General features: G+C 33.6%; 1 protein-coding gene across 1 annotated transcript; it reads right to left on the bottom strand.

The window, feature by feature from the left end:
- Nucleotides 1-5,568: 5,568 nt before the first annotated feature.
- On the bottom strand, nt 5,569-7,638 carry LOC123661709 (ejaculatory bulb-specific protein 3-like). Its single transcript, XM_045596654.1, has 3 exons — nt 7,533-7,638; nt 6,887-7,077; nt 5,569-5,949 (listed from the first exon to the last, which is right to left on the bottom strand). Exons 1-3 carry the CDS (start codon nt 7,601-7,603, stop codon nt 5,765-5,767), a joined length of 447 nt encoding a protein of 148 aa, XP_045452610.1. The 5' UTR covers nt 7,604-7,638; the 3' UTR covers nt 5,569-5,764.
- Nucleotides 7,639-14,303: the final 6,665 nt, after the last annotated feature.

Genomic DNA, 14,303 nt, shown 5'->3' with positions numbered 1-14,303 from the left:
TAAACTAGTTAGATAACTGCATCTCAGAATAACAGGATTCTCCCTCCTAGGAACCCATATTTAATTTCAGACGCGAAGTGTAATACAGAGCAAACAATCGTTAACGAAATAGAATATTTTTGTGTAGGTATGTGTGTGTGTGACTACATGTGAGTATGTATATTTGCATGTGTGTTTTTGAATGAGAGAGAATATGTGTAGTTGTCGACTTTTAACAGTGATATAAAATTAATTTACGTCTGCTTTAAGCAACATTTCAGTATCGTAATAAAACTTTTGTGGCAGCCAACTAAAAACTTTATTTTTACACGCTTTTTATTAGTTTCACCTCTATCTTTGTATGTTTGTAACCGACTCCTTTGGACTTCATTTTGACCTACTTCAAACGTTCAAATTTCATTTGAGCTTAGTAGAGTTATCGAGGATCGCTGACAATACACTAATTTGATAAGATTATTCCTTTTATGTTTAGTTTATTCATAATAGCGTATTTATTTAGTTTTTTTTGTCAAACTATTATTTATTATTACATTTTTCTTTAGTAAGTGAATATATTTTTAATAACCTATTAATAGAATTATAAATTGTCAAGCCATTTATACAAAAGTGCTTTTGCCCCAGCTTAGTTCTATGCTTCTCGATAGTACAAACCATATCAGTTCTCCTATTTGTAAAGTTCCTGTTATACAATACTTACGAAGTACAGTTTTTTGAACAAAAAGCTGCCGAACCCTTAAAACTTTACATTCCTCATACAACTCTCTTCACCTGTAGCATAGATGTCTTAGAACTACTAGGTACCCCATACGCTAATATAGTATCGGAGAATCGATTTAAACAAGGTATTATATACAGTAAAAAAGAGTTTTTTTGCTAGCAGATACTATCATTCTCCTAAATACATAAATAAGTTTTCTTATTTTGGAAGAAACGTTAGCAATATGAAGATTCCAAGTCAGCGTACTATCTATTACCACATCCAGATATTTAGTATACTTTGCATATTCCAAAGCTAGGCTTGTACAGGAACCATCTCGTGGATACATCTATGAATTTTTAGAACACGTTGATCCGAAGATGGTAGCGTACGAGTAGAGGGAGTTAAAGGTAACACTTTTGTTTTATTAACATTTCATCATCATCATCACCATCATCATCATCATCATCATCACCACTTGAGCCTATCCACTTTCCTTTTCGCGCAAGTAAATACATGCATGCGAAGTCCAGCAAAATAAATAATAATTATTTTTGGTGAAATCACGTGCTAGGTAAAACAGTCTCTTTGCCTTACAAGTGAGTACTTCTGATATATAAAGCTGTCGGTGGAGTCCGTCAATATTAATAGTCGTGGTACTAAATTGTCACTCAATTTATTTTCTTGTTATGTTCTAATTTCAAAAATGTGACGTGTAGCAGAAGAGCCGAGACATAAACGATAAAAATGTCTGAATTATAATTACGATGTGTTGTTACGGCAATAAAGAATATAGCCACCCTCTCTCTTCTTATGAGTGTCGTAAGAGGCGACTCCAAGGGATAACATAGTTCCACTACGACCTTGGAACTTATAAAGCCGACCGACGGCAACTTGGAGAGGCCTATGTCCAGCAGTGGACTGTGATAGGCTGAAGTGATAATTAGGACAATAAATAATGTAATAACAGCGAGAGGTATATTTTGACAGGCTAATAAACAAAAATAGACCTTAAACATAATGTAGCTATTAAGTTCTAAGATAAAACGTTATAGGTATAAATGATAGGAATAAGATTGTCTTTTCAAATTATTATATTTTCATATATAAAAAACATAAAACAACTAAACTAAATAAAATAAGTCAATTAGAAAATCGGATTAAATACAATTATTATGTAATTTTAAATAGAATTATGTATTATATTTATAGCTTGCTCGTAGCATTTCAAAATATAGCAATGTTAATCTGTGCCAACTTTCGTATTTTTAATTTATATTAGTTTATGATGGTCCATAAGCTTCGTTGTTATATGACGGAGTATATCCCGCCCCATAAGCTTCGTTGTTATATACCTGAGGTTTTTGCAGCCCATTAACTTCGTTTTTATCTGCATTATTAGTATTAGGTGCACTGAGTTCAATAATAGGTGATCCATCTTCAGGATCTAAGTAAATAGATATAATAATTCCGGAGATAGTGGCTGCATGCGTTGAGGCAACTAAGCCAATAAGCAGAAGAGTCAGTATAACCTGAAAAATAAATTGAATTTGAAATTTAGCAAACAACACGCAGCACATGATCAGACAGTTAAATTCCTATCATTGTGGCTGAACTTTTGTCAAAATTTGAATGCAACCTTACAACATACAATTAGTGAGTTCACCATTTACTTTTTTGATCTGTTGCTATGTATGTATACATAGCAACACAGCTACTTCGACAGTGTGTTAGGTATTTAAACTAGTTATATCCATACTTATAATAAAACTGTAACAGATTTAACTCTGTAAATAATGCTGTTTGTAAAATATTTTTAAGACACTTTTATTCTAGAATTCAGCACGGTTGTGAGAAAGGATGAAAGTCAATATTTGTTACTAAGTTATAAGCATATAATCCGATCTCATCTGCACATTTTTAGTTTACGATATATTTATAAATGAATGTTTATCTGTATGTCCTTTATACCGTAAATTATGCATTTGATCATGTCATGATCTTCAGCAGTGTTGTACATGAGCCCACAAAGGTATCTGAGTTAGTACGACCAAAAAAAAAGGAATAAAAAAAACGCTTCAATGCGCGTATGGTACAGCTAGTAATATAATATATAAAATCGTTAGGTTATTGACTCATCACGAAATCTTAAAGACCGCTGGATGCATAAAGATGAAACTTGGCAGGCAATTACTGAAATGACCTAAAAATGGCTTGAAAAAACCTAAGGGAATAACGTTTTACCGTACCGCACGGCTGATCCATGAAGCGTGCTATAGTGCGAGGTCGATGCACGTGTGAAATCGAAGTTCTAACGCTAGAAAGATGAACCACAAATTTGGCATACAAAAAGGGCTTAAATTACATCTTCGTCAACTGCTAGTTACATTATAAAGCTGAGTATAGTTCGAAATATTATGAAACTTGAAATGTACGGAAATCTCTAAACGTAGTGTTTATCAAAAGCTAGTATCTTACTTCGTCCTATACGTTTAATAAAAAGAAAGGCAATCGTAAACGAATTTGCGGATACGGCTAGAATATACCAGATATTAAGACAGTTGAATCTTAAAAAAAATGTTTTAAAAGACTTCATTCTAACACAAAAAAATATAAGTACATAATACAAATACAATATTTAAAAAAAATCATAATTCATTGAATATAAAATTGAGTATAATAAAAGACAGTGATAACTAGCAATGCTTACCTTAGATCCTGCCATGTTTAGCTAATAACTTTTATGATACTAAAAAGAAAAAAATGTCGTATTTATTTACTGAGTATGGTTAATTAGCCTCAATATTTGTGCATTAAAGCCAGATAATAATACTTTAAATTGACATAGTTAATTATTTATACACGAATTAGTATATTGATATGAAAATGAAGGTAGTAATTAGAATAAAAAATTAGAAAATTTGCTGTAAGTGAGACCAATATTGTTGTTAATTAATAGAAACCAATTTATTTAATATAATTTATTTAAATACGCGATAATGTACGTGTTAGAATACCTTGGGGTGGGATCATCCGTTGTTTCTTTGTAATACTGTTGTTCGACTTGTTGTTTGACGAGATGCTCGACAGCTTGGTTTTTTGAATTTGAAATCATAATTTTTATTACATGAGTCTAGGTAGGTTAATATATAAAATAAAATAATAATCTGTAATGACTTTCTAAAAGTCTTTACTTTTTGATAACTGTATTTGATGACAGTAAATAAATTTTATTAATTCTATGTAATAGCTTCCTAACAAGTTTATAATGTTGCAAAAGGGACATGTGTGAAAATGTATGGGTGTTGTGTGTACTGATATTTATGTGTATATAATTTTTTAACAGACTTCAAATAGCAGGAGGTTCTCAATTTTACTGTATTTTTTATAATTATTTATTTATTTATATAAATCTTTTTTTAAACAAAAGTTGGTGCTTGACATGTGTCTCATTTATATTTAATTGAGATGTGACAAGCATATTTTGAGTTATCCATAATAATGTTTATTTAGTTGACTATTTTTCGTGCAAACAGAATTATATATGAAAAATTAATTATATTAAATTAAAGTTAATTTTTTTTTACTTATAAATCTTGCTTGTTTAAATTTTATAGCACAGATTTCGGTACTTATTTTCTTTTTAAAATAATGTTTCTTGACGCAGTCTGTCATCAAATTAGTGTTGCTTTTGTCAAACCCAATTTCTGAGTGATACTTTTACTACCTTTTGGGGGCAGAACAAATAATTGCAGTCGTTTTTTTTATGACTTAATTTTAATGACATTCGATTTTTTTTTCTTTTATTTAAATTTTAACCATTTTAAGACCAGTGCCGAAATTTTTGAAATTGTTAAAAAGTAAAAAACAATTGGAACATAATAAAATCCATTAGAAAAGTAAGAAAATATACGCTTCAGCCTGTAATATCCCAATACTGGGCATAGGCCTCTTTCCCCATGTAGGAGAAGGATCAGAGCTTAATCCACCACGCTGCTCCAATGCGGGTTGGCGGATATATTCCCTACTATGAGTAACGATCGCTATCTGGTGTACATGATAACAACCAGGACCGACGGCTTAACGTGCTCTCGGAGGCACGGTGGGGAAACCCACAAGAACTGCACAAACACCCAGACCACGGCAAACACCTGTATGGCCAATACAAATGTTTGTCATATGCGGGGATCGAACCCGCAACCGCCAAGCGCAACAGGTACAATCCATGGCTGTAACCGTTGCGCCAACGCGGCGTCAAGAAAATATAACGTAAAAAAAATATATTTTCGTTTTATTATTGCTATTTTTTTTTTGTCTCAAAAATATTATCGAGCCTAGTCTATTTCTGTCACCTATATTTTTTTTCTTTCTCTTTTCATTATTAACAGTACTTATTTAAATTAAAAAAAAAATTGAACTAAAGAGAGTCAATTGTTTTAGATTTATATTTAAATCTGGTTATTGATTTGAATTCTAATAACACTCAGATCTGTTGAAACGTCAGAAATACAAGTAAACAAACAGAAACTTACTCCATAATATTGCAACAAGAAAATATTTGAAACAAATTGCCCAGCGGGATTAAATGTAAGCGTTATATAACTGTCTTAGTTACGTTAGCCTGCAGCACTGCGCAACTGACCCAACGGCATATAAACATACATGCAACTGCTTGCCTTCTCTGTTCTTGCTTAATCACAACCGTTCCACTGAGTATAGATATCTAATCATTAATCTACCGTTAACTTGACTAATTATAAATAATTATTTATTGCTCATTAAAGTCTTCAAATAAAATATCAAGATATTATTTTTTTTATTTATTTATTAAAATTAGTCAACACCAATACAAATAATAAATAAACACTTTGTACGACATTCACTTTATAAATATTTCTTTAATATATAAACAACCAATATCAATCTCAGTACAAAACATAGTCGTTCTAAGTTTGGCCTCTCTATCATTAAACTCATTAATTTAGTTTTAATTTCAATACTTTAATATTGACACTTGCTATCTAACTTAAGTACTATATTAATTTGGCTAAGCTAATGCTTCGCTGTTTAGCTGCCTTGGATGAATTTGTCGAAATCGGCACGGTGTTTGCCGGTAGGATCATTTTTCTTCACAAGTTCTTCCCATTGGGTAGGGAACTTCTGTTGGATAGCCTTAATAACTTTTTTTACATTTAACTTTTGCTTCTCGGTACATTTACCGCAAACTGTTGAGACTGCCTCTGGTAAAGTTTCTGAAACGAAGATTTTATTTTTAAATAGTGGGCTTTTTATAAACATCTCACATGAAAACTTAACACTAGTATGATAAAAAACCTTGAATTATTAGCACATTAAAACTGTCACCAATGCATTTTGGTATCAGGTATTTTTGTGTATTTACGTGATAATATATTGTCATAGTATGGCAACAAAAAGCCTTGACCTCGACCTTTTATGCAAGCAAGCCATATATATATCTTGGGTTCTTTGTTGAATAAATTTGTAGTACTTAGTAAGCATTACGCACACAGAGTTAATGCATTAAACACGGCTTGAGTGTACTTGAAAATAAAGTTAAAAGGCTTCATATTGACACTTGTTATATTTGTATGTATTTTAGATAAAACTATTATAATAAAGTTTTCTACATTATTTTTCAAGCTAATACTTGTAAGATTACGATTAATAAAATATCAGTAAGTTTCCACGAAATTTAAAAACAAAATGAAATATTAATACAAAAATAACTATGATTTTAACGTAAAAACTAATTTATGTAATTTGTAAAATAAAACTTAAAAGACATAGGTACTCAGTTCAATACACTTCCATAATATTTATATAATTACCCGCAATTTCCAAAAATTGTTTACGATATTTACGATGTTTACTATGAACAAAATTCATTAAAATTCGTTTAAACTGATTGATATAATAATTATAAATAATAGTTCCTTAAATATTAACGGATACACATTTTTATATGTGTATTTTGCCGTAAAAATTATGTAGGCGTAATTAGTAGATTAAGAAATTTACATACAGAGATTGAATTATTGTAAGAATTTCTTATTGCAAATGACCTCCCAGGTTACAAATATTCAGTTGAATGAATATCAAATTATTAGTATGAAACTACTTCAAAGAATAAAATATTAAATTTCGTTAATAAACACTAAGAAAACTTACTTTTAAAGTCACTTCCTTCAGCTGTGCATTTCCCTTTGTCTAAAAAGCAGTTGACGTACGATTTAAGTAGCCTGTCGTTGGTTATCAATGTTTCCACGTCGAAGTTATCATATTTTGAATTATACTTATCAGCAGCAAGCACCGACAATACCACACAAGCGAAAACAACGAAAATCTTCATTTTTATTATTCTGAAAACAAATATTAAATATTACATTTATAAATTAAACATGTGACTACGCGTAAGAAGCATTAGTTTTACGATTTAAAAACACAATGAAGCAAATAAGCTACGTCTGGAATATAAAACAGTAGATCTTTGATGACAATGCTTGGTTGATACACGATTAGAATATATATTAACGCTAATGAAGCAATCGTATTAACAAAGGACGTTAGGACCAACGTGTGAAATAAATTGTAGGATATGTGGAGTGCCTTCATGAGAATCACAATAGTTTATTTAGTTTATATATAGTTTTGATAACGTAATAAGACTAAGTCGTAAGAAGCAAAAACTCGTTAACTTTATGAGTCGCAAGTATCACAGCGGGTTACAAGAACGTTGTACTCGATATTAGGTAACACTATCACAATTTGATTGCTGTTGACACTGATTGCAGCTGAATGCAATTCGTTCACCCACCTTTTACTCTCTATAGGACCCAAAGAACTAGCCGCTGCAGAAAGCGACAGTGCTTTTATATCGACGACCATTAAGCCACCACTTTGTCGCTGCACAGACCAAATATAACAAGTAGCCCATATGCGATTGTAAGCCTTGATGTATTGTAGATAAGAACTACTCTGTGACCAGTTTTAATGTTGAGTAAGGACTATTATAGTTGTTGAAATCCTTCATATAGAATTGTTTGCTGAATATTACCAGGAAACCAAATTGGGCAACTCCAAAATTTCCAGCCAGTGGTAAATAAGGGTAAACACACCGACTTTGACGTTATGTTGAACAATTTATTATTGTAATGGTTCAATGTTTTTTATTTAAATATTATTATTATTATCTATATCTATATAAATAAATAAAATTGGAATGTCTAATAAATAAAAAGGAGGAGGTTCTCAATTCGATTGTATTTTTTTATGTATGTTAAGTAACTTAATTCAGAACTTTTGACAGAAAAAAAATTAATCGAAAGGTGATGCGCGTCATTTGGTCCTATTTAAACTAATTTGAGATCTGACAACTACTTTTCGGGTTATATCTAATAATGCTTTTTTACTTGACTATTTTACTCGTCGATTTTGATGATTTTTAATTTAATCTAAAGCTGATGTTTATCACGTGGTCATATTTAAATTTCATCGAGATCTAATTACTTTGACTGACTTTTTGAGTAATCTTTGATTATGCGTATTTATTTACTTGACAATTTTTTCGTTTACCTACCTACGTTGTATTACTTGTCGATGTAATTGAAGTCGGTTTTTTTTGTCGTTTACGAGCATACACAATTATTACTAAATGGATATGGATGTATACACGGTACATATACCAAAATAATGTTAGTTACAATTTTTGTCGGTCTATCTGTCTGTTTGTTCCGGCTAATCTCTGACACGGCTGGACCGATTTTGACAGGACTTCCACTGGCAGATGTAATAAGGAGTATCTTAGGCTACTTTTATTTTAAAAATTTATTTTGTAACTCTGTGAACTGAAAAATATTTTTTTTTATTCCACGCAGACGAAGTCGTAGGCACAGCTAGTTATAAAATATAATTAGATCAAATACAACCTCATGTGGCACTTACTAACTATTATAAGTTATTTTAAAGTCAATTAAACTATTCACATAGGGGTAAATAAATCAATCAAAAACTATCAATGTAGTGTATCTTCTAGTTTTTCTACATAAAAAACGATAATCCACTTAGCGACATGTATTTTGAATGTTTTGTTATGTAATTGACGCAATCGATGACATAGACAATTACGAAAGTCAAATCTAATTATATTACAAATCTACCGGGGATTTTGGGAGTGGCTCGAGCTCATCAAAATAACATAATAGGGTATAGCCATGCGCCTTGTGAAGCTACCAACCATACTTGAGCCCTTTATATAGTGTCAAACGTCAAGGGCAACCGGTCAGATTAGTAAAAAAAACAAGTGTGTCTTAGACCACACGACTGAAGTAAAACTTACAAAACTTTCATTGTAATATGAAACTGAATAGTTACGGGTTTTTGTAAATAACTCATCATAGACATCATAGACATCAACTCACTATAGACGGCGCCACGGTCGCTTAGAGCGAATATAAAATCATCATATCAAAAATTTCGATCTAGCGAATACATCGTTCCATAGCTTAATTGGCTAGAGCGCCGACACGGTCAGTCGGAAATGCAGGTTCGATCCCCACTGGAACGGTCGATTTTTGATATGATATTAAAAAAAAATGTTTAAAAAAATGTTACGAAACGTAACTCTGTCTCTCGTTCTATCTTTACTAACTTATATGTCTCTCTTAGCTTTCGTTCGCCTTTCCCGATCACACTTTTCGTAATACTCTCGTATTGACCAGTCTCTTCCCCAAGTCAAGTTTTACTTCAAAAACGATTTTTAGAAAATCACGACCGCGTCGATATCGTCGTACTGACCCAAAATATGTCAATAATGTGGTTAAATCTAATTAAAATGTAAATTCCTTAATCCGACGGCTTAAAAAAAATTCTATCCTTTCGTATTGTCACACCGATTCAATAGGCCCTGTCCCTCGAGTAATCCACATATAGCACATATAGCATTCTGGCCTCCACTTCCATAAGTGTAATCTTTGTTTATTTATTTATTTACGAGCTGTGCTCCGCGGTTTTACCCGAAAAATAGTCGGGACAAATAGAAAGACAGCCAGACAGACAATTTTTTTAAGTCATTTGTTTGTGTTTTACTACCGTGTAAATAACTAAATGCACTTACTAAAACACAGGTAATTTGGAATCATGTTGCTGTCCTAAGGTACCCCAGTGGTACAAAGGGCCCTCGTGAGACGTCTCCATCCGCTCCTGTCCTGTGCCTCTCGCTCCACGTCCCTCCAACTAAGCCCGGCCGCTCGCAGCTCGGCGTCGATAGTCCGCTGCCACGTGTGCGCCGGCCGGCCCCGTCTCCTACTCCCGCGCGGCCTCCACGTGAACGCGACCCTGGCGGCGCTGTCCTCTGGTCTTCGGAGGGTGTGTCCTATCCACTTCCACTTCCGCTGAGCAATTTCTTGCTTGATCGGGATTTGGTGGCATCGATTCCAGAGATCCTCGTTGCTGATAGTGTTCGGCCAGAATTTGCGCAGGATGAACCTAAGGCATTTGTTGACGAACACTTGTAGCTTGTGCGTCAGACCCTTTGTCTCTTTCCATGTCTCGCAGCCGAAGAGCAAGACAGACTTCACTAAGGAATCGAAAAGGGAAATCTTGATCCGCCGGGTGAGCACGTTCGAATCCCAGACCGGTTTTAATTGGGCAAAGGTGGCTTTCGCTTTTTTGATTCGCGCGTCGACGTCGTCATCAGAGCCCCCGCTGTTGGTCACGGTGCTGCCGAGATATACAAATTTCGTGACAGTTTCCAGTGGTGAACCGTTGAGTGTGATGGAGCGATTGTCGCATGACTGAACACGCATTTCGACGGTCTTCCTAGTATTGATTCGTAGCCCCTTATCTTGAGCTACCTCTCGTAATGAGTTCAGCTTCATTTGTAGATCGGGCAGTGAAGACGAGATCAACACTATGTCGTCCGCGTATTCGAGGTCCTCCAGGTGCGAGCCATCGCTCCATGCGATGCCTCTAGGTGTCTCGGTTACCTTCCGCATGACGTCGTCGAGCAGGATGACGAAGAGCAGCGGCGACAGGAGGCAGCCCTGTTTGACTCCTGCAGTCATCGAAATTGGTTCCCCTAGGGCTTGGTCGTGCACTACTCTGCAAGTACTGTCATTATATAGGGACTGGATTATACCTATATACTTGCTCGGTATTCCTCTTCGCCTGAGGCTGGACCACAGTGCGCTCCACTTCACGGAGTCGAAGGCTTTTTCGAAGTCGACGAAAGCCAGGAAAAGTTCGGCTCGCCACTTTGGAATCATAGAGGAATCATAGAGTTCCTCCACATTTCACACAATTTGGAATCATAGAGTTCAATTTTATTTATCTATATTTATATAGATTTACCCTTTATCGCAATAAAAAACCGGCTTAATGTTAAAACTACTCTATATCATCGAGGCTAAGAACAGCACTAAGTGCAGCTTCAGCCTCTAATATCCCACTGCTGGGCATAAGACTCTTTCCCCATGTAGGAGAAGGATCAGAGTATAATCAACAACGTCGCTCCACTATGGGTTGGCGGATATATTCCCTACTATGAGAAACGATCGCTATCAGGTGTACATGATAACAACCGGGATCGACGGCTTAACGTGCTCTCCAAGGCACGGTGAGGAGATCCACAAGGACTAACGACCAGACCAGTAATAAATATTTGTATACACACAAGTATCCACTCTGAGCGGGAATCGAACCCGTGACCGTCGGTGTTTAGGCACCGCCGACACGGTACACGCACCATTACACCAGAGCAGTCGTTGTGTGCAGCAACAAAAAAAATGACAAAAGCAGACGTCAAAAAGGTTTTTATTGCGCCTAATATATATATATATATATATATATATATATATATATAATATATTTTTGTTTGTATTCATACAAGTACTCGAATTTCGAAGAGGGAAGGAATAGAAATTATGAGAATCGTACAGATTTTCTCACAGAACCTTTTATTTCACTGCCAACCATACTAAACAGTAAATTCTTGTTTATATCTCACGGCTGGATTACGAACTCTTCTCCTCCGATAGACAAATGTTGGAACTTTATCAGAAATACTGCTTTACTTCAAGTTGGCGGATATAAATGTTCCAGAATTCAGTATTTTACGTCCTATCTACTATTATATATCAGTAAGCTGCTTACTGATGACCAACCAAACTTCGATGGTGCGGACATGTAGTACGGATGGACGATACCAGACTGCCAAAGCATTGCTTTATTCGGAGCTTAGTTGTGTAAAAAGGAAGGCCGGAGGTCAATACCTCCGATATAAAGACGTCCTTAAGCGCCACTTATCAGCTTGCGGCATGTCTGTGGACTCGTGGGAGGAGCTGGCACAAAATAGGATAGAATGGAGACGAACCATCAAATCAAGTATCTATCACAAGTATATCAATCTTTGAATCCAGTCGCTTAGCAAGCCTAGATGCTAAGCGCAAACAACGGAAATCCCGTCCTAAGCCCTCCTACGACTACACAAAAAAGACGGGCAATTGTACTGTTTCTCTTGCAGCTGAAAGTTTAAGACAAAGTTTGGCTTCGCCAGTCATCTGAGAGCGCACGCCAGGCGCTAACAGAGGGTCGCCGTAGACGGATACGTCTTGGACGACATCATCACTATTATATGTATATATCGGCTCAAGGAGTAAGATATGAGATGGTAAAGTACAATTTTCTGTCTCGATATCAAAGTAATATGTCGTGATACTAAAAAAGTACTTGGAAAATTTAATGGAATGGTTAAAAACAACGTACGGATACAATGATTATTAAATAACATATATAAAAATACATAATATAAAAATAATAAATAAAATTATCTGTCTAACTACTGAAATATTTACAAGTATTTTTTCCATCAACCTTAACTATGAAAAGAATATTTTTGGGATGCCAGCAAAATAGGGTTCATTGAAGGATTTAAATCAGCTTCTGAAAGTGATCGAAATCTGTCTACAAATAAAACTTTTGTCATTTGGGTGTAGAGATCGCATTTCATTTATGATGGAAAATGGAAGCGCAGACAAAAAAACGACTTAAATTAATATACGCCGGCAAGTAATACAACTTGGGTAGCCGAAAAATAAGAAAAAAGAAAAAGAAAGAAAGAAATGCGAATTATTAGAGATAACTCAAAAAGTGTTCGATTAGATTTAAATAAGACTACATGACAAGCACCACCTTCGATAAAAAATAATATTAAAATCGGTATACTCAGTAAAAAGTTATCAAGTAAAACACATAAACAATCCAATCGTATTAAGAACTTCCTTCTTTTTTGCGCTGGTTAAAAATAGATAATATTGCGTTAAGAAAACAATAAATAGTAATATTGTGCAAACCAAAGCCTGTTTATGGAGGATCTGAAAAACTTGTTTATGGAGAACCTATTCGATATATATACCTTTTAACAGAAGTCTATTGAGGGTTTAAATCCGGGCTCGTGATCAAGGGGTAGTGAAAGAATCGCCATGACGTGTTGAAAAGATATTTTAAAACAACTGCCAGCTAGGAATGAATCAGAGATTAAAGGACAGAAGTACAGTAAAGGTCTCTATTCAGCAGTGAAATATTGCAAACATTTATAGGCAAATAGTCAAAGTTAGTGATTTCACATTTTTTTACAAAATGATTTTTTTTTATAACAGGCCTTCATTTATTAACTAATATAAAAGTAATTTCAAATGAATGAATGAAGTAAATAATTTTCAATGACAACATGCTTACAACCGATTTCTTTACATTTATTTATTTTATACATACCTTCATGCCGACACCAACAATTTATACTACGCCAACTCGAATTTTCGATAAGTTGGTTTTTTAAATGCAAACTTAATAAAATGTGTTTTTATATGTAATAACAAAATTGTGAAAGTGCAATTAATAAATTAACTATTAAAGATACCAATTTCAAATAAGTTTCTTAATTAATATAAAAGGTATCAATCATGTTTTCCCTTTTATAAGCCTCTATGGTAAAGTTCACTTTTATGAGTTAGCTTAGTATAAATTGCTGGTATCGAAGTATACGAAAAACGTTTAATTTATTTCAAAACATTTCATGTACATTAATTACTCAATAGAACAGTTACTAAGTCCGTTGAAGTCAAATTATAATTTTCTTAAGATTTTTTTTTTTTTTTTTTTCATTTTAGGTAATGACAATATTCATTCTTTTAAATAATATTTTACAAGATTATACATATTTACAATTCACGACTGAAGAACTATTAAACTATTTATTTAGGGTAATAATAACACCGACTTGCATAATATCAACATGATTATTTATATTAAATGAGTACATATTTTTATTATTCGTTCATTCGAAGTATAAGTAATAAAAATTTAGACGAATTTACTATTACTAATTGGATCAACTTTTATTAAACATTAAAGTAACGATAGTTCAGTAAACCTTAAAGTAACCTAGTTTTACAATAATTTACATACAAGTTTACCTTTGTATACGAGATGTGATTAAATACTATTATAGAAACATAGCTATTTGAAGGTTCGGAATATTCTAACGAGGTATCTGTGTATAAAAAAAGCATGGTATTTATTATATCAATAA

The sequence above is a fragment of the Melitaea cinxia genome, chromosome 17, assembly GCF_905220565.1.
Source record: "Melitaea cinxia chromosome 17, ilMelCinx1.1, whole genome shotgun sequence".
NCBI classification, from domain to species: domain Eukaryota; kingdom Metazoa; phylum Arthropoda; class Insecta; order Lepidoptera; family Nymphalidae; genus Melitaea; species Melitaea cinxia.
The sequence above is the reverse complement of the archived record's forward strand: the minus strand, read 5'-3'. Positions and strand labels throughout refer to the sequence as shown.

Coding starts and splice junctions, on each gene's coding strand:
- LOC123661709 (XM_045596654.1), bottom strand. CDS start 7,603: ATGGTCGTCGATATAAAAGCACTGTCGCTTTCTGCAGCGGCTAGTTCT. Junction 7,078..7,532: donor GGTCCTATAGAGAGTAAAAG/GTGGGTGAACGA, acceptor ATTTGTTTTCAG/AATAATAAAAATGAAGATTT. Junction 5,950..6,886: donor TGAAGGAAGTGACTTTAAAA/GTAAGTTTTCTT, acceptor TCTTCGTTTCAG/AAACTTTACCAGAGGCAGTC.